A 27,185-nucleotide genomic window follows, 5' to 3' on the forward strand; every position below is an offset into this window, starting at 1 on the left:
ATACTGTAAAGTCATAGTGGAAATAGCGGATACACTGTAAAGAAGAACTACCTCATTTGCTGTATTAAAGACCCTCCAAAAAGGTAATGTTTCATAATAACTTAGCAATTCGAGCAATACTTAGCAATCGTATTATCATTGAACCTTGTAGTGTCCCTGCCTTAATGTCCCTATTACAACACTTCCTGTTCTGTGGTCTAGCAGTTCAGTTTTATCATAGGAGCATTGCATGTATCTAAATCACCAGCCAGTTATAATGTACACATGGATGATGGATGGGGAGTTGGACACAAGTAACGTCCTTATGACAAGTCTAAAGGAGGCAAGAGGAAAAAAAAATAGGAAATTTCATCATGGGGTCACTAGGCCAGACAGCTTCAGGACTTGGACCTGGAACTTCAGTCACCGATTGGTAATATAGTGAAAATGTTTTGCACTTCTTGGGCCTTTTTTTTTACACATTTCTGGTAGTTCTCCTTTAAAATGTGTTCAGCGATTTCATGTCTGAGACATTCTGTTTATTTAGCGTTATTTTATTGAAGTAGATGTAAATAACAAATTCCCAACTGCATTATGTAGAACGTTAATGTCAGCACTGTGTGATGCGCTATTCATTATAGATGCAATTGATTTATCTGTTGCTCCAAGTCAAGGTCACATTACAAACTGAGTATACAACTGAAGGCAGAAATGAAAGCTGTAGCGGAACTATTATGTTATGTATTTATTACACTAATTAACTGGCTACACTGCAAAAGAAAGAATTTTAATTAAAAGTTACAATTCTGAAAAAGAACGATGATACATGGTGCTGGGGAAAATGCAGAGTGCAGATTCTGATTCATTAGTGCTACAGTTCTGAGCTGCACAATTACCCTCTCACTATGCTAAGGACGCTATAGACCCAAACATTTAGCCATCATGAGACACAAGTTCTAATATTGGTCTGGACTGATAGGGTGGTTTCACATCTGCATTGGAACCAGCACTTTTTCTTCCTGCTAAAAGCCAGGTAGCTGAGTGGAAAGTGAACGGACCCCACCATGGATAATGGGGTTACTTTGGCGCTGTTCGGTTCCATCATAAGACAATCCAGTTCAGCCAGGGGATTCCCCTTTTCTACTTCCCGAATAGAGCAGGAAACCAGAGCCCCCAACGTAGATGTGAAACCACCCTTGGCCAAGTTAACAGCAATTTTAAGAACATCTTTAAGGTGACCATTCAGACAAATACTGAAAACTTGTTTTGTGTTCAGATTGCAGGTACTGACATCACCACAAAAGTTATAATAGGCTGCTCCCCACCAATCCAGAGATTGCAGTTAGATCCTGGGTAGTGGTTATCATTGCCCAAGAAACATTGCAGAAAGCAGACTCCAATAGTGGCCTGTAAAAAGACACAAATAGACCCCTGGATTGACAAGAACCTGGTTAATTTAGTTGGTTGGTGTGGGGGTGGGAATGGAGGGTTTAATAGGCACTTCCAGTTTGGGAAAATCTGGATTTCCAGCTTTTGCCTGTAGGGTCCCTTTAACGATTTTCAGCACTTTGTATGTAATTTGCACTTTCAGGAGCTGACATATACTATCCAACCAAAAGTAATTGGACACCTGAGCAAAATTCAAAAGTAGAATTTATTTACATATGTTAATACTTAGTGGGGCTCCTTTGGCCCTAATGACATTGGATATGCTCCATGGCATGCTTTCTACTAACATCAGATACATTTCAGCTGGTATTTACTTCCGTTCGTCTTGCAAACATCTGGCAAGTTCTCTCCAAGAAGATACAATAGCCCGTCTAGAATGGTGCAAGGAGCATTGTCATTGGACAGTTGAGGAATGGAAGAACGTTCTATGGAGTGATGAATCATGCTACTCCTTCTTCAAATCTGATGCATGTACCTGAGTGGGGAGGATGTCTGGGGAACACCATTTGCCTGAGTGTGTTGTGCCAACAGTTAAATACGGTAGAAATTTTGTTAAGGTCTGAGTATGTTTCATGTGTCATGGTCTCGGTCTGTTGGTGTAGTGTACCTTGATTCTAGACAATGTGGTAATACTCTGTGAATGGTCAGTGACATTTCCAGTAGGACAACGTGCCTTGCCACCTATCCAATGTTGTTTTATGTTAGTTTGAGGATATGGATGATCCACGATTGGACTGGCTGCACAAAGTCCCGACCTGAACCCTACTGAACATCTTTGGGACGAACTCAGAGAAAATCAGAACAGTGTCCATCTTCAATGAGAAAACTCTCCAGGATAAATGGAGGGAAATACCAACCGATGTTAGTAGAATGTATGCTACGGAGAGAATCTGATGTCATTAGGACCTGAGGAGGCCCCACTAAGTAATAACATGTAAATAACTACTACTCTTGATTCTTGCTCAGGTCTCCAACTACTTTTGTAGGACAGAGTAAATTGACATAAATCTATATTTTTTGCTTAGGTTTGAGGTAGCCATACAGATTAGATGTATATTGGCTGAACACACTGATTCTGGGGGAACAGACATTGTTTAAAGTTTATAGAGGGCCCAAACTTTCTTCTGACCTCGTAGAGGGAGGAAAATGAGAATTAGTCCGTTTTTTTATAGCTGCCCAATCCTTTTGTTTTCTGGTAGATAATCTGCTGCCAGAGACCTTCCCACTCTATATTCAGAACACATACACACTTGGCTGAGCTGAGCGTGCATGTATATATAGGAGCAAGGGGCAAGATAGCTTCAGCTGAATGAGCATTTGGCAGGCAACTATGTAATGTGTATGGCCAACCATAGACAACACATCAAACGCCAACAGACTGATAACTGTTCACCATGGGGTAAGCAGATTTATATCTGTTGGACTGACAATTTATTAGTTTGGGTATAGGTATGCAAATCCCTGAATCTTTAGAAACAGATATGGAGCAGAGAACATTAAAGTACCTTTAAATAGGGCGATTATTGCCTGAATGATCGTGAATTTGGGCGATAATCGTCCTGTGTACCCAGGGCTACTGACAGGGCACCAAGCAACAAATCACTCACCTTTCGGAAGCACTTGGTTTTTAGCTTGGCTAAAAACCAAGCAACTATAGTCACATGGCAGTTGTTTATCTATGAATGACTGTCTGTTTGCAGTGAGTGGAGCCGGCTGACTGGAGTGATCTCCGGTCGGCTTCACCTCCATTATTTTCTGAACGACTATCACACCTGTGTGAAAGCACAGGAGGAGCGATAGTCTGTGGAACGGTTTTTGGGCACATAGTCATCCTATGTTATTAAATCTGCTCAAGCGTATTACAAGATGGCCATAGTCAGTAGTTCTTATTTCCGCCAGTGTAGGCAATGTTTAGAATGACACTCATCCCAAATGTATCCCACAAGAATAGGCTTCTCTGTGGACATCATAAAACATATAAAGGCTTTCTCATACTCGTAATGCTAATGCTTATATCTGCGTAGCTTGACATAGCGGTCAGGATTCTCAGCTATCCATTTGTTGTCCTTATTTCCAGATCCCAACTGCTCCTCCAAGTTACACTGGACGACATCTTTGGTGAAATGCACATAGGTTCCAGAGTGACAGGTTTTCATCCTCTGGCCTTGTCTTTGTGAGGGAGGAATCAGTAGCAGGACACAGCCACACCACACTCAAGAGCTCTGGTAATCCTATCTAATAGGGTTTATCTATACGTGGACAGCTGTGAACTCTTGAAATAACAACTAAAGAAGGATATTATCACCATTAACTCGATGTTGTTTCACACACCCAACAAGATTCACTTTTACAGAGCAACAACCGCTATAAGATGGACAATATCAGTGAAGGAACACGACCCTGGTGGCTTATTGTGTACTCGCCCTGTAAATTCTAACTCTAACTCCCAACCATCATGGCGACTCTACGAGAAATAACTATCGGATTTCCATGGCTTATAAATTTAGGACGTTATTTTCATCCACAATGAGGAATCCCAGTGATGTTATACAAGGGCCTTATTGCTGTATAGAAGATATATGTGTCTTACAAGACTGTACAGAACTGTAATATGCTTCTTACTATTGCGCTCTAGAGGGTCTTGTGAATTGATCACATTGCAGTGACTATTTACCATATGTGAGGGATAGGACTTCATAAGTAAAATGCTAAATTTGTTAATATAGTTTTAAAGTATATATGTCCACCCCAAAGCACCATCTGTTGATTAGAATACCTTGTACTGATCCTGAGCTACAGTCTGTGTTATAGTCTACAGCTGTATTCACAATCCTTCAGAGCTTAATTCTCCCAGCATTCCTTGCTGATTGAATATCTGCATGGACCTTGTTCTGGTGAGTTGTGTTCTGGGAAGAGTCATATTTACACCAAGTACTTTACAATAAGGCTATGTTTACATTTGTGCTGAAGGCTCAGTTCGAAGTTTCTTGCACTGATATAGTATTATACCCCGGATATAATAAAATGGCGCAGCATGCTGTACTATATTGTTTGAAAAAATGGCAGGCGAGAAACTGGACAGACCATTATAGTGAATGATGTCTATTCAATGCTGTTGGTGTCCGGCATATGCTGGATCTGGCACTGGTATTTTCATTGTTTGGCTTGGAGTACAAAGCTAAACAATGTAAATCAAAATGCTGATGTGAAATTAACATAATCCAATTTTAGAGAAACTAACTCTCCTCCTGCGTTATTTGAACTCATCTCAGCTGTTAGGGGGTATCTGTCAACCAACGTATTTACTGTTATACCAACTAGCAGAATTGTGAATGCAGGACTCTAATACAGAATTGGTACAAGAGATGCAATGTATTTAAACAGTTACTGAATTTTCTACAAAAAATTCCTGTATATGAGTTCATATGTTGTGAACCGTGCTTAAGGGTTTTTTCAGGATTCTACATTGGTGGCCTCTAATTGGTCAGGGTTGAATATGCACCAATAACACATGGATAGACCAGCAATATAAATTCCTGGATGTCTTGGTGAAAAAATGGACATACCCTTTAAGTAAAGTAGTCAGTTTCTAGAGCTTTTATGTTGAAAAAAAAAGAGGTAAACGATCTAATTTTTAATTTGCATAGACTATAATGTTAATTTTTTTTCTGATCAGTAGTAATTCACAAAATTGATCCATAGGAATTACTATAATAAAGTGCATTTTCAGCTAAATTTAAAGATCCCCAATCAATATAAATTTTTAACTAGTCATCTTTCATCCAGTTGTTAAAAATTCTATATAGTTGTCTATTAGTTATATTTGTGTCAGTTTAACTGACCGCCAATGTAGGTGCCAATAAAGCGACTTGCTACCCGGCTTACTCAGCCTAGAGAAAGGCAAATAAATGCAAGTAGGAGAAGCATCACTGTCTAGACAGATGGCAGATTTACCATTCAGGAAAAGATAGATGATTGACAACCATTGTGGGAGTTACAGCGACACCCATATTAGTTCCCACCCAGTTTTCCTAGGAACAAGTATAACTAAGTAACTATTGAACAAAGGTTTTAGCAAATTGATGGAAGAGGACAACTCAAGATCTTATATTGCCTGCTGACTTTATCATTTTAAGGCTTCATTCACATCAGACTTGGAAGTTCCATTCGGAACTCCATTTGCTGATTTCCACTAGAAAACAAGATAACATCTTGTTTCAAGCAGTGCTATGTCATCCTTAAAATTCTGGCAAAATGCCAGACTACTAACCAGAAATCGAATGGATCCCATTATAGTCAATAGGGGTCTGTTTGACACATTTCGGTTATGTCATAAGACCGAACCGTTTGGCCAGAGGGTGCCGTTTTCCTGCTCCCCAAACAGAAAAGGAAAACAGAGCTCCCTAATGCTGATGTGAAGGAACCCTAAGTGGAAATGTTCCTTAAAGTGGTTGTACCACGATACATTTTTATAGGCTATCCATATAGGTGATAAGAGTCTGATTGGTGAGGGTCTTACCTTGAGACCCCCACTGATCCCAAGAACGTGGTCCTGTTTTCCCCTTTTCCTGTCACTGCAGGGATGTTTCTCCTATCTGCCGGGGTGTCAGAATGAATTAAGCTGTGATCATGCATGTGTGGCTGCTGCTCCATTAATTTCATTGGGGCTGATGGAAATTGCCAAGTGCTTGTAGTCAGCTATCTCCAAAAGTCCCATTGAAAATAAATGGAGCAGCAGTGCACGTGCACGACCATTGCTCTATTCAAATCTGCTCCATTCAAATTCCCTCTTCTTCACTGCAGGGTGGTGGATAGGTGATAAAAGTGTATCTTGGTACAACCGCTTTAGGATTTATGTTGTTTTTGAATGTTGTGACTAATGTAAATAGTAGATATTTTGTTACAAACTGATTGGATAAGTAGGAGTTATGTCAATGAGATATTTTTAATGTAAATGTAAGTCTGATGATGAGTTGGAAATATGAAAATTAACCATGAATGGTATTTAGGGGCTGGGGCATACATAAAAGAGATTGGAGTTTCATAACTAAAATAAAAATAGGTCCCCCTCCTATTCTGGTTCACATTTCTAAACCTTTCCTACCAGTGTGCAAAAGGGCCTTCCAGACCTATGATATTGATAGTTTAACCTTAGGATAGGTCATCAATATCAGATCAGTGAAGGGCCTGGCACCCCTGCTAATCAATGGTTTGAATAGAACATGGCACTCACTTGGTCAAGCCTTGCAGCCTCTTCAATGCCTAACAGGCACAGCTTCATATATTGCTTAACGGTGTTGCAGCTCAATCCCATTCACTTGAATGAGACTTAGCTGTAGATGGGCTATTTGACTGACGAATATGACATCACAGGCTGAAGATGAGTCCTGTGCAAATAGTTGATCGTCGGGGGTTCCAGGAGTCGGACTCCCACCAATATGATACTGTTGATCTATTCTAAGTATAGATTGCCAATATCATAATCCCAGAAAACTTTTTTAAAGTAGAGGAGGGCAGTATGATCCCGGGGCAAGGTCCCCACTCTAATTTTTACATTCATTGTGGGGCGTCATGGGCAAGCCAACAGCACCCATTTGGAAGTGGGATGGTGCCAATCTGACCTAATACCCTACTTCCCATGGGGCCCATGAAAGCCACTTGAGTTGCCTCAATATTTGCCCTTGTTTGCAGGTATAACAACCTAAACCAGACATTAATACCTACTATGCTATATTATCCAATAAAAAATCTAACAAACACTCTGAGCTCCCGCTTCGCCTGCTGTGGCCCAGATAACATGCCAAGTGGATATAAAATAGATGAATCTCCCTGGAGGAGTATTTTTATGTATGGGAAAGGGTGGCCAAGGGGATATATTAAATCTATTTAACATCTTATCATCATTTACACTCTCATAATCTTCCTGCAGCCCATTTTTTACCATGGTTTCATCACATTGAAGTCACACATTACTTTCTGATCATTAGATTCACACATGGTCGTCATTCTCTCTGCAGTCCTATGAAGAATATAGTAGTGGATTGTATGTCAGTTTCATTATCTTACATTATGAGTTATTTGTTTATGGCAGGAAATTAGTTGCCAGGGGCACGGATAAGCTTTGCAGTTGAAGTACTGAAGTGAACCGTATCATGTGATAGTTAATATAAAAAAAATGTTGGAGGTAGGGAGTGTTAAATGAATAATTCTCTAACTCGTACTCAGCATTAAAAGTGACTATGGACAAGAAGTAAGGTCTGATTTTGGAGTCAATTAGGCTACCCCAGAGAGACCTAGCCTCCATTCTAATTTCTCTCTTCGATTGCAGAGCTGGAGGGGAGAAGGGATCAATATAGGTATAGATCCTGGAGGTCTCATTTAAAGATTGCTATAAAAGGTACATGAGATAAATGTCGACAGGCAGGATCTGTTGATAATCTTATGTGTTTAGGGGCAGCCTGAAAGTCGTCAACATGTATTGGATTGTAGAATGCGAGATCCTTTGTTTCCATGATAAAACATTTCAAGAGGTGTCTAGCAGCATATCTTGTCTTCTTCCGAAAATAAGCATGCATGCTTCACTGATCTTACCATGCCTGTTTATGGGAGATTCAGGAGATATCTCCTTTATACACAAAGAAATGCTAAAAGGGGTATTCCTAGAATCACAAGTTATCCTCTATCCAATGAGATAACTTGCTGAATGGTGAGGGTCCAACTGCTGGGACCTCCACTGATTCAAAGGAGGAGGGTCCAAAGCATTCCGTAAAGAATGCAACAGTGGCCACCCATGCACACCACTGCTCTATTCATTTCAGTGGGAGCGCCAGAAATAGTTGAGTGCTTGTACCCAGCCATTTTCAGCGCTCCAATTAAAATGACTACAGCGGCAGTGTGCATTTCTTACTGAAGAGATCCTCGTTCTTGGGATTGGTGGTGGTCCCACTGATCAGCAAGTTTTTCCCTATACTGTAGATAGGTGATGGGATTCTGAGAATACCACTTTAAACCTCGCCATAGATATGAGATTTCTGTTGGGAGATCCAATTTTAATGGGAGCAGCTAGCTACTTAATGTCTATAGCTGCTTGTATACATTAATGTCTGTGGATCATGCTCGTTTCACCTCAATCCACTGACAATCTAATGTGTATGAGGGTTTTCTGGATTATTCCCTAACAGTTTGCCTTCATATTAACAGGCGAATATATTTATTAGTAGGTCAAGGGAGACAGCTGATAGTTATTTTAGGTTTATGGCCAGCTTGTGGTTTGCAAGTCTCATCAAAAATGGATTAATCTATTAAGAAATATCTCAAGCTTCCTTGCCCCTACTTAGCAATTCTGCAACACAATTCTATTATATAAATCAATCACTAAGGTAGCTCTTCTTAAAGGAACTAGGCCAAGGAATGAATGATAAATGTAAACAGGGGCGGGGCTTAATAAATAGATGTGAGGGAAGGCCCTGGCTGCAGTCAGTTGTCTTACAGCCAGGCGCAGGATTATGAGAAGGAGATGGGGAGATATCAGCTCCTGGGACACTTAGAGATTTCTTTCTCTTTGTTTCTCAGTTTTAATTGTAAAATGAGACAAAATATGATCAAAGGAAAGGAAGAGAGAGAGATTAAGGGAGAAAAGCTGGAATTTTTTGTACATTTTCTGTTTAGCGTTGCTTTAGTCTTTCATATTCTCCAGATAATCATGCAGTACAGGATATATTCAGACACTTTGCATCTGCTGTCTATTGACATACTGAAGACTGCTGTAAATGGCAGTCTGCAGTCTCTTAATAGATCTTCAAGATATTTATATTGGTTTTAGAGAACATTCAAGGAGGGGAGATCTGGGAAGTCATGAGGTTACCCTGTTTTCCATAAGCCTTTTTAGTTTTCTTCAAAATAAAGCTGGCACTATTTGACGAAGCTGGTTCACACTACTAGTTTTTCTTTCCATGGTTTGGCTTCATCTTCAGAGCTGAACAACAGAAAACAGGAAGTGCTGGACATGGCCTATGCTGGACCCAGATGGTGCCAAACGGACACCATTGACTATTATGAGGTCCAGTTGGTTTCCGGGGAGAAATTTTTATGCCAGATATGAGCGGGAGGCTCCACACGGAACCTCTGATGCAGATGTGAACTTAGCGTAACATAATAAAAGTCATCATGACACTTGTCATGTGGCTTGTACCAGGCATCTCTGACACAAGAAGCCAACCAGTTTTCTATTACCCCCTTTTAAAACTAGGGGGGATCAAGTCTGCATATCTGCTGTACTGTGAAAAAAGTATTTCTTGGACATAAGAACACAATTTGGCTATTGTATAGCTGTATACAAAGTATCATGACTGCACTATTGTAGGTGCCTTAGCGAGTATTAATAAACTCTGGCACACATTTATATTAAAGAGGTTGTCCCACCTCTAGCTAATAATGACCTGTCCTCATAATAAGTCATCAGTAGCAGTTTGGCTTGGTTCTGCTGCCCAGGACTCTCCGGCGATCAACTGTTCCCCTAGGCCGGTGTCTTAATGTCCAGAGCTGTTTAGCTGATGGAAGCAGAGGGTTCTGTATATTGTTCAGTGGCCTAGGTTGGTACATCAAGGCAGAGTACGTTAAGTTAATGGACAGCCTGTAATACTAACCTGGGCAGCTGTGAAATGTATAGAGCTATTTGCTTCCGGAAGCAAAACCACTCCATATCCTAAGACATGGGCCTAGGGTAACAGTTGAACAAGGGTTCCCCTGGTGGTAGACACTCGCTGATCTGCTATTTATGACTGATCCTGAGGACAGGTCATCAATAGCTGGAAGTAGGACAACCCCTTTAATGGCCGTATATTCAGTAGCACTTAAATCTATCCAAAGACGATGACATTGCTTGCACTATAACTTCACTGCTGCTCAATGCTTAGATTTGTAAATTAACCATACTTCTATATTGTAAGGTCACCTTATATAAATTCCAGGGGGAAGAAGAGAGGTTTTGGGGCCCATGTATCAATACTGATGCCACTAATACATGTGGTACTTGTAAGAAATTTTTGCAAAGAATTGAACTGGAGGGCCATTTATATAGCACAACAACTACACTGTTATATAGGCACCACCCTTACAGGGGTCGCTTTTGACTTGAAACAATCCTGGAAACCTTTAGTAAATAAGCAAAAATACCTCTCTAATTTACATATATGGATTTTCCGAGTTATACTAAAACTGTACAGCAGGTAGGCAATGGCTAAATATAACAAAACACAGTCCTAGTCATTGCTCCTATCCTCAAGCGGTACACCGTTGTGGCTAGTAATTGGCTACAGCGGTCATGTGTGTATACGGAACGTCATGGCTGCAGCCAATGTAACCAAAGACCAGTGGTGAGGACAGGAGCGTCCGTGCTGGACTAGTCGGAAAAAGGCGTTGTGAGTATGACATATTTTTAACCATTGCCTACCTGCTATACTGTTTAAGAGCCGTTGGAGGGAAAACTCTCATTATACCTTCACTATGAACTAAATATCACTGCGCTATAGTTGGTATTATATTTTTCTGTACTGCAAAGATGGATACCTGAGCCTCAGGAAATCTTACATTTGAGTGGACAAAAATAATTAACCATGGCAAAAAAAGGCTGCTTAAAGTATACAAACATCAATACATAATAGGCCTCATTAATAGACTATCAGTATTGTCCAACAGGAAAAACTGACCGCAACCAATCACACTACAGATTTGCATTGTATCAGAGAAATTTAAGAAATGAAAGCTACACCCTGATTGGTTGTTATAGGCGACAAGGACAGTTTACCTATTAGACAGTTTTAAAAATTAGGCCTATTTAGGGTGTTTTAAAAAAAAGCTTATGTTTCTGCACCAAAGCCAAACTTGGATTAAAAAAAAAGGAAATAAAAAGGAAGGACTTCTACTTCTCCCTCCTGCCGAGTCCACTTCTGGCTTATAAAACTGCTCCAAACACCGCAGTGGCGTTTTTCCCAAAAAACTCTGTGTGCGATACCACCCTGATGGATCCAAATATTGATATAGTCAATATACAGACTAATACAGACACACTTCAAATAGAAATAAAAACCTCATAGTTGCCAACACACCCAATTTTTCATGATCAGTCCCATTAAAGGGGTATTCCCATTTTGGCTGAAAAACTGCTGCTATAGTTAGTGGCCACCCACTGGAGCCTCTGGAGACAGTAAGAGCTTCAACCTGGCGCTGTTTCCTTTGTTCTCATTGAAGTACATGGGAGCCATGTAAACAGCATAGCACAGCAGCACTGGGATGTTTCCGTCCTCCCGGGCACCTTGCACAGAGCGGTGTTCCCATTGCGGCCATGTTTGGGTGGCATGCGAAACCTACTTTAATGGAGGTGTTAGAGCCAAAATAATTTTTGATTCTCAAGTGGTTGATGAGTCCCGTATGTGGCGGTCATGTAACAAAGCTCCTAAATATACACTAACAATTAATATGAATGGTAGTGCAGCCAGATGTTTCCCATAATAGATAGTACCAGTTTGTTGCCAGTGTGTGGCATACCCTTGTTTTATGGCAGACTAATTTGTTTTTATTTTTGCATCCATAAATATGACAAAATGGTTTGTGTATGATAGAAATATATTTATTACCTGCATACTTGGGTGTTTTCTATTGTATTCTTTTGCTGCTGATTGCTAACTTACTGATATTCCTTTAAGGGGTTGTCCAGGATTAGCAGAAGGTTCTGGTGTTTGGTTTTTTTTTTCTTGAGAAACAGCACCCCTCTTGTGCAAGGGAAGCTTAAGTTACTGCAGCTCATCCCCAATCAAATCAGTTTTGCAGGAGCTGCAGTACCGGACATAACCTGTATGCAAGAGTAGCGCTGTTTCCAAAAAAAAAGCAAAAAGAAATGTTTTTCTAATCCTGGACAACCCCTTTAAGTCAGATGAACCTGCAGACAATCATAGATATTTCTGTAATATGATGATCCTATTCATAGCAAAGGAACCATGAAAAGGTTGTATAGTATGGGAAATGTTTTATTTTCAATATGCTGTTAACAAGAATAAAGACTTTACCATGAATCGCTCTGTGGTTCTCGTTGTATTATTAGAATGGCTGAAAATATGATGTAGTGTCTGTGCCACACATAACTATGAACCCAAATCATTCTCAGATGAACCAGCCAGATAAGTACACTTCACGTTTGCAGTTGTGAACATGTAATATAGTTAATTATAGTATTTTAATGCATGTTATGTCTGGCAGAAGGAATACTTGGGACTACAGATGGTAAACCATGGAAAAAGATTAATTTTAGTACTATACTTTGTCCGTCTTTTACCTAGATTTAGTTGAGAAATCAGCAATTTTAAAATGGAACAATTTATAAAAATTAATATAACAATTAATAGTACTCCGATATTCCTGCCTGGGTCAACTAGGCCTGAGAATTAAATGAAATTGGCTTCCAAGAGTACACATCCAGAATGGAGACATACAGTATGACCCATTGAAAGTAAGGCTGGCATACACATTAGACAGCTGCAGCTCCAGCAAACAATTGATCCACAAGGGTGTCGGACCCCCACCCATTTTGGAGCAAAGACTTATGCTAAGTATAGGTCACCAATAGTTTGACTTGTCTGCTTTGGTAAAAACTTGAATTCCCGTGAATACACATTGTGATATTCATCTGCCTTGCGCATTCCACTCTTATTATTCCTATAAGTATATGGATACACTGACAAATGGGTATTACTATTTGCCTTATCATTAGAGTATGCCTTCCACACTATCAGCACTGATTGGACTGAGAACCTTAATTGATTAGTTAAATGTTTCGGCATTGGACCAGTGCCTTTATCAGGTCTTACCATCTAAGTCACTGCTCCAATGCTGATACTCATAACCAATCGATAAAGGGACATTTTTACTTTACTTCTGGGTCCAACTATCTCTTCAGCAGCACTTAACAGCCCCATCGTTTTTTACCTTTTTAACCAGGATGGATGTTCCACAGTGGAATTTGCAGATGTTGCTGTGGATCTAAACTGTGGGTCAGTTCCACTGCAGATTCAACATGGAATTTTTTTGCAGGAGTGCATAAGATTTGGGAAACTTGCATCCACTTTGCTGCTTCTGTAAATGCTATAGATTTTCTTCTCATAATTCCATGGTGAAAAACGCAAATTGTAACAGACCTGTACGGCCATACATTAAATCTCAGCTTCTTTAACCCTTTCCAATCCACTGTCTGACCTCTGAAGACATTATCATTTAAGGCTGTACAGCTCCGATGTTGGAAGACATCCATCAGGGTTCTCTTACTGTATATTGCCAGCCTCTCTGCTGTCGGAGCCTATCCAACGTGTCACCTTATGCAGTACTGGCTTTAGCCAGTATATAGCGCTGTTGTATAATGGCAGAAAAAGAGTAAGCCCCCTAGGAAAACCAGGATACAAATTGGATTGGAAAGGGTTAAAGAAGTGTTCCAGGGGTATTTCCATCTCGGCTTTTCATGGCTAAGATGGGAAACCTTTCCCTCTCAACCATCTGTCGGAAACAGCCAACTGCTTCAACCAGTGCTGTTTGCATAGCTGATATTGAAGTGAATGAGAGTTATGGAAACCGCATAGCACAGTACGCTAGGCTGCTTCAGTAACTCCCCAAGTTATGGAAACAGCATAGCATGCCATGCTATATTACTTCTGTAGCTCTCATTGACTTCACTATAAGCTAAGGAAACAGTGCTGGCCTGGAGTGCTCGGCTGCTGCTGGCCGGATGGCCGGTAACTATAGCAGTGGTTTCCGATCTCTGCTATGAAGAGTTGAGATGGGAATACCCCTTTAATGACCTATCTTTATGTGTGATAGGTCATTAATGTGTTTTCCCTTTCAATCCCTATATACTGACCGGAAGCGTATAAGATTGAGGTTAACTGCAATGAAACCTGAATTGCCGGGTTTCCAGTTGAGAACGCTCTAAAATATACCACTATTCTTTATTTTGGTCAAACAAGTCTTCTGTTGAGCTCAGTTTTCTGTGTCTTGTCTGATGAGATTCCAAATTATCATGCCGTACTGTTCTAGACCACCAAAAATACCAAATGATCAGATCCCAGATAGATTTTCCATGAATAATAGTGAAGAATTACTTTTTAATTTCAAACATCCCATGTACTATTCTGTGTTCTCCGGAGTTGATGACACAACATGAAATGAGGCTTTGGCATAATTTCATGTAGATCCCGTGGCCTCCAGACCTTTCAGTTCTTTTTCCACTGTAAAAGAGACAGAAAAACAAACCAGGCCGTGTTTATGTGTTTAGACTTGAGATTATTCTCTAGTTAAAGCCTTAAAATGGTTTTATTGAGGCCAAAGCTCGGAGAACAAAATAAAGAGGACGTCCTGTACCGGAGGGACAATTATCAATTGACAAAACCGCCTCGTATACCCAGAAGCCAGCCACGGTATCTTGCTGAGCCGGAGTACACATTGGAATAATGACAATGCCATGGCTGAGTTCTATCAATTGACAACAAACTAAACAGTTCAGTAAATGAGGTGGAAGAAGCAGACAATGCAAGAGCCTTCTAAACATTATACTTTAGACAAGGTCAACAATGGAAATCCATTTGTGCAAAGCGCTGTTTAAATGGTAGCTAAGCATCCTTTCAGTAAATTCAATACATTGCTTAAACAACACAAATCATAAATACAAATTTCCAATCACTAATTCCTGTTTACATACATGTGGTGGTTACCATGAAGGGATAATATAACAGGTTCCGATAAGTAGGATTGTAATATGAAATGGCCTTTAGTAGGGTGCCAACACACATAAGAGTCACAGCTAGGCTCAGGTTTCTTAGGACAGGCCATCAAAGTATGATTTGTGGGGCCGGCCTTTGGATGATCAGCGTAAGAAAGGAGAACTGCATCCCCTATATTGTTTACATAGACACAACTCCATACATGTGAATTCGGCTGTGCTTGGTATTGCAGCTTAGTCTAATTCACTTGAATGGGACTGCGCTGCATTATAAGGCACAGAAATCTGCACAAAGGAGTTGCTCTGCATGCATACGGCCTACTTCTCATGGGCTATAAAATCGTGCAGAAGATAGCTGTGTGGGGGGGAAGAAAAAAAAAACGCAGCTAGCGCTGCAGAAAATCATCTGGATAGAAGATCTTCTACAGCGTCAGTTGCAAGACTCGGGGCTGATCACATGGCTGGGACTGACTGAAAAGGTGCGCTGCTGGAGAGAGAGAGATGGAGGGAATCCTCGGGGGAACCACCTTCATCTCTCTCTCCAGTGAAGGGAAGCCCCACAGAGGAGATGAAGGGAGTTCCCCAGGGCTTCCATTTAATGCCAGGGACTGCAGGGGAGAATAAGGGATTCCCCAGCAGTGTGAAGCCAGGGTTCCCCTACAGGGAAAAAGGAGGAATTCCCCTGTAGCGGGGAACTTAGGGGCAAAAAGTCATGCGTGGGAAAGAGGCCTCGACAATAAAGGGAACGGAGCACTTGCACTCCATGCAGATTTGGTTCCCGATCAGATTCAAACCTAATGGCCATTTTAGATGAGACGATTCTCATTTGAACAAGCGAGTGACGTCATCGCTAACTAGTTTGCGCCCGTGTTGCCTGTTAAGACAGGCAGATCATCGTTGAGAATCATACACTTCTTGTTCAGTTTTTCACATTCCTATGTGAAACAATGATCGAGAAGTGTCTAAACATACCGAATAAGTGCCACAGCCAATGATGATTTTTATACTGATTGAAGAACGCAAAGTGAACGATTCTTGTTCATTGTTTGGCTGCTGGTCCGCGTTTAAACTGAACAATTATATTGTTCACTTTCACTTGTTTGAACTATTTTTTGAACAATAATCATTAAGCCTAAACACACCTTAAGGCCTCATTCCCACGAGTGTATGCGTTTTTACAGCCACCCGCATGCGCCTTAAAATCACATTACGGAAGAATAGCCACGATCGAGTCCTAAGCTTAATTAGCGCTTTCTCGCCCATTCACACGAACGTATCGTGGTAAAAATACGCTGCAGCACGGACTTCCATCGGTCATCAGACATCCTTGGAATGACTTCTAATGGCTTAAGTTGCGGCAGGTGTCTTTTTTTTCTGAGCACCGGACGCAGGTAAACTCCCCCCTCCCTTTTTTTCAGCTCCCATAGGAGTCTATGGAAGCTTCCAGTGTTTTTCGTCAAAAGATAGGTCAAGATATATTCTACCACTGCAGTATATATTTTTTAGACTAGCCAGTTACTATTAGAATGAAACCTATACTTTCTGTCTCCACATCACCCGTCAACTTAACCATTTAAAAATAAAAGTTTCTTAATGCTGCTGAATTATTTTTCGCAGAGAATGAGGTACTAAAGTAAATTAAAATGGCAAAACTAAATAGATCAATTCTAGAAGACAAGTTGTTGGAAAGAGCGTTAGTCCAAGTTATATATACCGTGATATGTTAAGAAGTCTGGAGCATGAGCTAAATTCAAGAGGGTAGAAGAATTCCCGATTGTTACTCATTCAGTATCAGTCTGACAGAACATTCTCAGCTGTCGCTGCCATTAAACCCCAGTGTCTCAAACATACTCAGGAGAACGTGATATCTTGTATGGAATTCTAGCGATCTGTCTTATTAATCGACATCTGTAATCACCCGGAAGCGCGCTGACTTTTACGAGACCCAACTTATAGTGCATAGAAACGTCCTTTTGGCCATGTGGTGCAGTTGTTAGTTGCAGGGTATAGGTGCTATAGACAGCAGTGTAGGTGTCACTAATAGAAGAGCTCCCTACTCATAATCTATGAGCTGCAGCTAACAGCCACATACAAGTGGGCTCTCAGGACTAGAAGACTGCAATGGTCATGATAGGCACAATCATGTTATTCATGTGCCCAGGGCTACCAACCTGAATGGCTCTTTCTTCTGAACAACTTATCCAAAAATCACAGACAGCTACAGACATCATCCATAATGGATGATGAAGATTATAAGTGATACATGTATATAAAAGTCAGAAACTGATAAAATCTCATTACCAGCATTTACTGTGAACTGTAAAATGACGATAATTAGTCATAATAACCTGCTCAAGTACCATCAGCCTCAAAAAAAATCATGGACGCATATATTTCTATCACAGATGCTAGAAAAAGCTCCCTATTTTTATGGACTGTCCAGAAATTTCTGAACAGTTGACAACCCTGGATGTGCCCTGTATACCTTCTTGTTTAGTGCAGCAATGCTGCACAGAAAGACACGCATTTTTATTGTTGATATCTAAAAGCTTATCCCATGTGTTGCCTGCCAACATTAAGGCTAGTTTCACACGGGCGAGATACCCGCCCGAGAAATTCGTCAAAGTTTCAGGCAATTGGGTCGCAGTATGAGTGCAGGTTACAAAAAATCTATTATGGTTGAATTTTTGTGACCTGCAGCTTGCGATCGCGCCAAGCTGCAACTCACACCACAACCCTAATCACTTCAATGTCAATGCAAGGTTGCAGGGATCCAGTAATTTTGGGACGTCCAACTCCATCATGGCCAAAAGTCATCCTGCAGCTGTAGCCTAAGACTCCCCAAAATCATCTTCAAGGTGGACCCACACTATGAAGAAACTCTATCTAGCCCAAACAACCCCTTTACAATTAATTCTGAGCAAAAGGAAATACGGTATACATAATTAATAGAGATGAGCGAACCTACTCGTTTCGAGTAATTACTCGATCGAGCACCGCGATTTTCGAGTACTTCAGTACTCGGGTGAAAAGATTTGGGGGGCGGCAGAGCGGGGGGTAGCAGCGGGGAACAGGGGGGAGCCCTCTCTCTCTCCCTCTCCCCCCCACTCCCCGCTGCAACCCCCCACTCACCCACGGCGCCCCCCGAATCTTTTCACCCAAGTACGGAAGTACTCGAAAATCGCGGTGCTCGGGCGAAAAAGGGGCGTGGCCGAGTAGGTTCGCTCATCTCTAATAATTAAAATTTAGCATTAAAAGTTTTGCAAAAATGAAGTTTTCTCTGAATGGGCTGTGTAGGAGTATGGTATACAGAATATGATGGCTTGTGTGCATGTGACCAATAGACATGATGGCCGCCTGGGCAGGATTATTATGAATGATGAATACATTTATTATTTTTCTATTTCCAGCATGTTATAATGATCAGTTTAATACGTTAATTCCCTCGGACAATCCATTTATGACCAAAATACTTTATTAAGGCATGATATTAAAATATACAAACCAGACACCTACTTAGTTTTTCCATTAAAAAGCCACAACTTAGGTGAAATGATTTGAAAATTCATTGTAACACAAGATTCATTGTAAATCAATAGATGGATTATTAAACTCATATTAATAACAAGATACATTAATCAAGTAATGGTTTTATAGATTTTTGGAGAAGTGATTTTAAACTTACTGCATACAGCTAAAAAGGGTTATAAGAAATAATAGCAAGGCGTAGATGTATATCACTACATTACACCCTAAGAGTGCAATCTATAGGTGACCACATCTATTGTATGCCAGTTACTTTGTGTCAATCTGCTGCAATCATGCCATGTCTGCGGTTCCTAAACTGCCCCACTTCTCAGTAAAGCCATACAGCTAGAAGAGTACTTTAGATGTTGAGAACCACAGTATTTCTAACTATGAACATTGTAGATTATGTTATATAAGAACTATTACTCTATCACTGTAGTATTTTATTTGTTTCCAGGTAGGAAAAATTGATCCTAGAAGCTGATAGGACGCATGTCAGTGTGGAGCCTAATGTATATCAGGTTAGTGGACGGATTGTGGCTGCAGGTTCAGTTTTGACAACAGCTATTGAATACACTATTTTACCAAAAGTAATTGGACACCGGAGCAAAATTCAAAAGTAGTATTCATTTCCATATGTTGATACTTAGTGGGATCTCCCTTGCCCCCAATGATATCGGATACTCTCCGTGCCAAATTGGACAAACAATCCACAAATTCGGCCTCAAATACTATCTCTATGCTGACGACACCCAACTATACACCTATTCCCGTGATATCTCTGAACAATTCCTCAAAAACATCACCGACTCTCTGTCCGCTGTCTCTAACACCATATCTTTCCTCTTTTTTAAACTTAACATGACTAAAACTGACCCTCTCGTCTTTCCACCTTCCAACTGACCTCCCCTCAACATCTCCAATCCAGTGTCTGGCACCATCATAACCCCCAGACCGCATGCCCACTGCCTTGAGGTCACACTGGACTCTGACCTCTCCTTTACCCCCCCACATCCAATCTCTGGTCCAAACATGCCACATGCGCCTCAGATATACTGCTAAAATATGGCCGTACCTCACCACAGACACGCTAAAGACACTTATTGTCGCTCTCATCCACTCGACTACTGCAATTTGCTTTTCATAGGCCTTCCCCGCACCAGACTTGCTCCACTCCAATCCATACTAAATTCGGCAGCTAGGCTAATTTTTCTATCCAGCTGTTACTCAGATGCCTCTACACTATGCCAGTTGCTGCATTGGTTGCCCATCTACTGTAGAACTAAATTTAAACTCCTTAAGCTCACCTACCAAGCTCTGCATGGCGCTGTACCACCATATATCACCTCTGATCCACTAACACACTCAGTGTAAACACCCCTCTAATACGAACCTCACATGCTCGCCTACAGGACATCGATCCTCTGGAATGCTCTACCCCAAGGCATCCGGAAAATTCCCGATGCACGAAATTTCAGACGCGCCTTAAAAACGCACCTCTTCAGGGAAGCATACCAAATCCCTTGACCTAGTACCCCGTCCCTTTCTATGGCTCCCCACACCTTCCACCCTGCCTATCACATACAACCTCTACCCCTGCACCTCCTTACCGCCTCACCCCGCTTGCTTTCTAATAACTGATTTCCACATGAAATTCCCTACTGCCTGTGTTCCCCATGCCTCGCTCTCCTTCCCTATGTACCTCCTGTACCACCACCACCCCATTTGTTTCCAACTGATTGAACCTCACATTGTAATTGTTGTATTGTTTGCATTTATCCCATGTTTAAAAGTGCTACAGAATAAGTTGGCGCTATACAAATAAAGATTATTATTATAATTAGTCTGATGCACTTCAGATGGTATTTTCTTCCATCCTGCAAACATCTGGCAAGTTCTCTCAAAGAAGATGCAGTGGCCTCTCTGCAAGGAGCATTGTCAATGGGCAGTTGAGCAAAGAAAGAAAATTCTATGGAATGACAAATCACGCAACTCTATCTTTAGATCAGATGGACGCACCTGGAAGACGCCTTTTACCAGAGTGTGTTGTGCCAACATTTAGGAATGGTGGAGGTTCTGTTAAGGTCTGGAGATGCTTTACATAACATGGTCTCAGTCCATTGGTTGTAGTGGCAAGAACCAAGAACACAGAGGTGTACATTGACATTCTGGAAATACTGTGCTGCTGACAATATGGTAATACTCTGGGAATGGTTAGCAATACTTCCAACAAGACAATGTGCCTTTTCAAAAATCCATTGCTATTTTACGTTAGCAATATGGATGTTCCATGATTGGACTGGCTACACAGAGTCCCGACCTGAACCCTACTGAACATTTATGGGATGAACTGGAACGTCGGGTGAGGAAATATGAACAATGTCAATCTTCTTTGAGAGAACTTGCCAGACGTTTGCTAGATGAATCGAGAAAAATATCAGCTAAACTGTATCAGATGTTAGTAGAAGGTATGCCATGGAGAGTATCCGATGTCATTAGGGCCAAAGGAGGCCCCACTAAGTATTAACATATGTAAATAACTACTTTTGATTCTTGCTCAGGTGTCCAATTACTTTTGGTAGAACAGAGTAGAAGTAAGTGGGGCTGAGCTGGAATACCAGACTATAGAAAAGACTGGTATTATCAGACTGAGATAGAGTCAGAAGGTAAAGCTGAAGATGCAATACCTAATTAATACATTGGCATTGAAGAGAAGTGGGGAAGGGATGATGATGGAACAGAGGGGAAGAAAGAAAGAGAGGAAATAAATAAATAAAGAATGACAGAATGGAAGGCAGATAGGAAAGTAAAGAAGAAAGAAGTTGGTAGGCAAAAAAGGAATGAAAAAAAGGAGGTTCAACTAACAAAGAGGGTAAAGGAATGAAATGCGAAAAAAACAGGATGGTTACAGTATTGAGAACATGGGTAAAGCTCAGCTCATGGTTGGCCAGTTAAGAATAAAAAAGGTATTAGGGCATGTTTCATATCTGGCCAGTGAAGTGGTTTACATTATATGAAAAAAGGCTCAACCATAAAATGACATTGGTAAGATGTGTTTTCTTGTGCTTTTGGCTTCAACATTGAATTACATGAAACCAACTTCAAGTGGAAGGGTCAGGCCTATCATGGCCAGTTAAAAGGGTTGTGTTAAGTTATAAAGTTATCCCCTACCAATTGGATAGATTATTACTTTATGATTGGTAGGGATCCAACTGCTGGGACGCCCACTGATCCTGAGAATGGGGGTCTGGTCAGTCCCAGAGTGAATGAAATGGAGCCATTGCTCAATTCACTTTGATGAGAGCCCTGGACATTACCAAGTTCAAGCATTTTGACAATCTCAGACATTGTCACTGAAGTGAATGGAGCCATTGCACGCCTGCATGACCTCTGCTTCATTCACTTATGGACCGCTCGGACCCCATGCTCAGGATTGGTGGGGATGCCAACACTCAGGATAGGAGATAACTTTATATATAACTTGGAACAACCCCTTTAAGGATGCTTAACATCTTTCTGTTCTACGTCATAAAGAGGGAGTCCAGTTCTGTACTGTCTATATGCCCTAAAAGCCATAGGTTCAAACAATAAACCTACAGCCCTGAGTCTGGATACCTAGTAGCAATGGCCTTTGCTTTTTAACATCTCGATGACTAATACAAAGTGAGTCAAAAAGAATGGTGCAAAACTTAAGCTGATTTATTCATATGTGTGGTTGATGTACAAGAGCTAAAATGACATGAAAAGACAGAAGACCTCTTCCAAGTTTTTAATGCCCCTTACAGATGTTCGATGTGGGCGCTGTTGATTACATGGCAGATGTCAAGTCGGTAGTCTAGTTCTGCCCAGATGCATCCTGGCATATCCTCTGTTATTGACTCTACTGCAGAGAAGACGTGTTGGTTTAGGTTATCTAGTGTCACCAACTGCGCCCACATCGAACATTTGTAGGGTGCATTAAAAACTTGGAGAATTCTTCTACCTTTTCATGACGTTCTGGCTGTTGTAAGGCAATTTATGCACGAAGAAATCAGCTTTACTTTTGCACCATTCTTTTTGAATTCCCTTTTATAATATTACTTACTGTATGAAATATGAAGGTATAAAAGAATTGCTTCTATACTATATATTCTTGTAATACTGAAGACAGATTTATGTTCAAGTGTAAACACTGTTAATTGGCACCTTGCCATCCCCTTTCTGAAATGTATTTTCAGTATCACAAGAGCCTGTACTTTGCCGGAGTATTTTTGCTGAGTGCACTGTGATTTTCCACATCAAAGTGAAGACTGCTGCTTACATAAAATACCCCAGGGGTGACTGGCTGCCTGGATAACATGGAGCTCTGATGTTTATAACCATGGGCATAGTTCAAACACTGATATACTTTGTGACCATATTACATCTATTTCTCTCTCAATAAGCTGCCCTATTTAATTTGGCTTGACAAAACGCCAAATTTCACATACATCTTATTACCTCTCGTTAGTGTCACATTTACAGTAACTGTTGGAAAGCTGAGATGTGTTGATTTTGTTGAGGTGCCAATTAGTTATACAAAAGAAGGTCTGAAGAATTTGGTGATAATGGAGGCACTGAATAACGAAAGACCTACAAATAATATTCTGCAAGTGGGTTATGTTTAGTCACTACTATTAAGTCTGCTAGTAAATTTGACAAAAAGTCCTTTAACAAAGCCCGATGATTGGACATAAGTGTTCTTCCGAATATTCATTATCTGACCATCATGCCATGTAATAGTCAATACGGACAGCTAATGATTTTCAGCAAGCATAAACATGTTTGTTGATCGGCTGTACATCTTTCGGTGTGGACGGGAAGATAGGCAGCCTCACAAAGATATAATAGCAGCAGCACTCAACCAAAAGTCCCCATTTAGGTGCGAGGTATGGATCAGGTGTGCAGGTTCAACTGGTCCCAACTCCTAGAACCACAAAGTATAATCCAAGGATAGCATAGAGGAGCAGCACCACCACCAGTGATCGAAGAAATGTTGGCTTTATTCAATCCATAGAAAATGGGGCAGCAACGTTTCAACTCCGCATAGAGTCTTTTTCAAGAAAGACTCCATGCGGAGTTGAAACATTGCTGCCCCATTTTCTATGGATTGAATAAAGCCAAGATTTCTTGGATCTCTGGTGGTGCTGCTCCTCTATGCTATCCTGGGAAGATGGGCAGCCAACTTACAAGGATAAACAATCATAGTAACAATCATTCATCTGCATAGTAATTCTGAAGCCCCATTAACACGGGACGATTATCGCTCAAACTTTACTCAAACGATGGCTTTTGAGCGATAATCGTTGCGTGTTAATGCTACCATCGTTAGCTTTTTGTCTGAACGATAACACAGCCCAACACATGCTTTGGTGCCAAATATTTTACAGATGATTTGTAACGTATTTGATGCGTAGAATTCAAATATGAATTTACTTTTCTCCTATCAGCTTTCATTCTCGAGATATATGCATACAGCATGCATACCTGAAAAAAAAAAAAGTGTGCATCAATTGAGGTAATGCTTTTGTTTATATGTAAACAATAACATGCCATATCTCTAAAACTATAGCTGATAGAAAAAAACTACTACCATTTTTGGAATCAGCGTATCAGGTATAGCAAAGATCAGCTTAAATATCTAAGGCACCAGAAAATTAATTTTTATTTGTTATGCTGTGTAATTTTTAGTTGAGTTTAAAATCCATCATTTGGACGGACAGCTGATAGCAAGGATTGCACGCTGTGATTCTCCACGGGAGTGCTGATAACATTGTATTCAGCAGCAGTCCCACGGCTGAACAAAGGGTCTGCATGCAGATAACAGACCACCTGTTATTCTCCGCATACACCTCAGGGAGGCTCATTTACATGCAAATGAAGCTAATTAACTGCTAATGGGCATTAGTGCCCTTTAGCAGCTTATGTAAAATGATCGATCAGACTGTCATTCTCCCTATCTTTTGCACAAATTTTGAGCGATCATCTTTGCGTGTAAATGGGGCTTTAGGCCATGTGAAAAGAAAAGCAAACAAGTATAAGGCACTCGTTATATTAGACTGAGAATCAGCCCATATAAAAGAACACTTAAAGGCTATGTACATATTTGCAACCAAATTTTTATTGCTCCAATGCATCTATAATGAAAACAATGTTCATTGAATATTTCCTACTATTTTGTGTCTGTAGCTGTCATGCAGACTTATAAGGCTCCATGGAAACAGACAACAAACAAGCCTGTGTAGTCTGATTCTAACACTATATTCTCTTCCAATTGTCCTCTACTTCTTCCTAACATACATTTTAGCTGGACATGAGAGAAGAATAGAAGGGAGTATGAATGCAGGATCAGACTACACAGGCTTTGTTTATTGTCTGTTACCATGCAGACACATAAGTCTGCATAGCAGCTGTTAGACACAAAAAGGTTGGAAATATTTAAAGAAGACAATTTGCAAAGTTGCATTATTTTCTTATTGTCGATGCAGTGGAGCTATAAAAAGTGGTTCAGCTGGTGTATATAGCCTTCAATGCTCTTTAGAGTTTACATGGAGCAGTCTCCAAATATAAAAGACTTGAAGAAAGAGATGAAAAATAACATATTAATGGGCTATTATGTGCAGAATTCAACTGTGAGCCTGTGCAGAACATTCATCCGTCTAGGAACTATGCTTCTTTGAACTCCTATCTGGGGGAAGCAGATTATATAAGCTTCACTTTAGGAACTAGGACTTGGGAAAACAAGGTACCATAGTGATAACATCTACAACTGATATAAAAGGTGAAACTCCTCCATAAAGACTTGAAGTCAGCAATAACAGGAGATAGAAACATCCCACCGCCTTTCTTAAAAAAAATAGGTCAGGTAAAGAAATGGTAGAGCCTCCTATCCTGGGATATTAAGTTATGGGAAGGAAGACCAGGATGAAGCCACCATTATGAATGTTTTTGCTATTTTATCACTCAGTAAGGAAAACAAGGGTTGGAGTACAGAAATGACAGCTAAGTAATAGTGCACCATTTGGTGTCCAGACTACGCAGTAATAGCGTATGTTCACTAGTCAGATTTGTTAGACATTTTTACAATAGAAGATCTGTTCTATTATTCTGAATGGGGTTGTGCCTACATTTCTGCAAGTCGCAGTTAGATGAACAGGGGAGTCGCAGAAATTTCTGAATCATAAATATAATCTTAAAGGACAATTCCAGGTGGAGACACTACGAATACAAAGCAAAGCTTTTATTTTTAAGCAATCCTCCATTTTCGGGACAAAATTCTGTCCCAGGACCCCAGGATAATAAGAGTATATTACCTGCAGTTGTTCTTCTTTGCCCTCCCTCTGATCCGTCAGTTCGACATCCGATTTTCAGATGGCCAACGCAATCTTCAGACTACCTAATCCCCATAGAGCATTGATAGTGTTAGACTACCAATGCACTGTATCTGCTCTCTGATTTGCCAAAGCTGCTTACTTGATCAGCACTGACCAATCAGAGAGCAGTGCACTGTGTGCATTAGGTAGTTAGAAAATTGCTGCAGCCATCTTGAATAGCGGAAAACGGTGCCCAGACCTGGGTGATAGGAAGGGCAGCGGAGAAGTACAACTGCAGAGTAGTCCGACTAGTTATAGTAGTTTACACAGTATGTATTGGATAATTTAGCAGTATATATGAGAGAGTTGGCCATTCTATGTTATTATATACATATTATTTGGCTCCCGGGAATCCATGGTTCCCACTATTCATCATTCGTGGCGGAGTACATCAGTAGCAATTGCAGATATAATAGGACTTCTTCCCTGAGTAGAGAATGCTTTACTAGGCTTTGTAATGTGAGATCCCTACAGGCAGCGCAGCTGACACATTCTGTCTAAGGTCGTAACTTCAGTCTGAAAGCATGTCATATGTTTGTTGTATGAAACATGTTACTCTCCAACTTGAAAACTCATGTGCTCAGTTATATATAGAATGATGACCCTATCCCAGCATTTAAGGCACATTTCAGATGACAGACATTTACATGGAGAAATAAATCCGTAGTCTAATCTAGTGAAACACTGAGCTAAGGATCACAAGAAAAACCAATAAAGTTTATGCTAGACTATGAAACTAAACTATGAACACAGGAAATTTTTTAGGATTCATTATTATGACCAGATTTCCTGTAAGTCAACGAGTGAATAACTGAAAAAATAATGTCGACTTTTGATCAGTTTCAAATACAAAAAGAAAAAAGCCAAAGCCACAACACTCTGATGATGTCACGACTCGCCGGCCGGAAATGAGGATTGGGACCAGGGTGACGTCATGGCGTCAGCCCCGGCTCATGTGATCCTCACGCTGGAGCATGCTCACTCTGATTTTGGCACTGGACATAGACAAGGACACTTCTCTGCTGGTTTATGGACTGATTAGTTGGCTGAGAGGTCGGTATTCCATCCAGCTAATTAGC

General features: G+C 40.6%; 2 protein-coding genes across 3 annotated transcripts in view; one reads left to right on the forward strand and one right to left on the reverse strand.

Moving 5' to 3' along the window:
* GPRC5B (G protein-coupled receptor class C group 5 member B) overlaps positions 1-27,185 on the forward strand; it is a 65,951-nt gene that overhangs the window by 35,372 nt on the left and 3,394 nt on the right. Inside the window, exon 4 of one of the 2 annotated variants that reach the window (XM_066576254.1) lies at positions 3,506-12,497. The exons of the other annotated variant lie outside the window; for it this stretch is intronic. Within the exon in view, the coding sequence (XP_066432351.1) occupies positions 3,506-3,550 (45 nt within the window). The 3' untranslated portion in view covers positions 3,551-12,497. Of the gene's footprint in view, positions 1-3,505; positions 12,498-27,185 lie in introns of those variants that run through there. 2 annotated transcript variants of the gene reach the window in all.
* The window catches only part of IQCK (IQ motif containing K), an 87,690-nt gene continuing 72,949 nt past the window's right edge, over positions 12,445-27,185 (reverse strand). The window contains exon 9 of the mRNA XM_066576256.1: positions 12,445-14,696. Coding sequence (XP_066432353.1) covers positions 14,653-14,696 — 44 coding nt within the window. The 3' untranslated portion in view covers positions 12,445-14,652. The remainder of the gene's footprint in view (positions 14,697-27,185) is intronic.

This window comes from Eleutherodactylus coqui, chromosome 8 (genome assembly GCF_035609145.1).
Source record: "Eleutherodactylus coqui strain aEleCoq1 chromosome 8, aEleCoq1.hap1, whole genome shotgun sequence".
Taxonomy (NCBI): domain Eukaryota; kingdom Metazoa; phylum Chordata; class Amphibia; order Anura; family Eleutherodactylidae; genus Eleutherodactylus; species Eleutherodactylus coqui.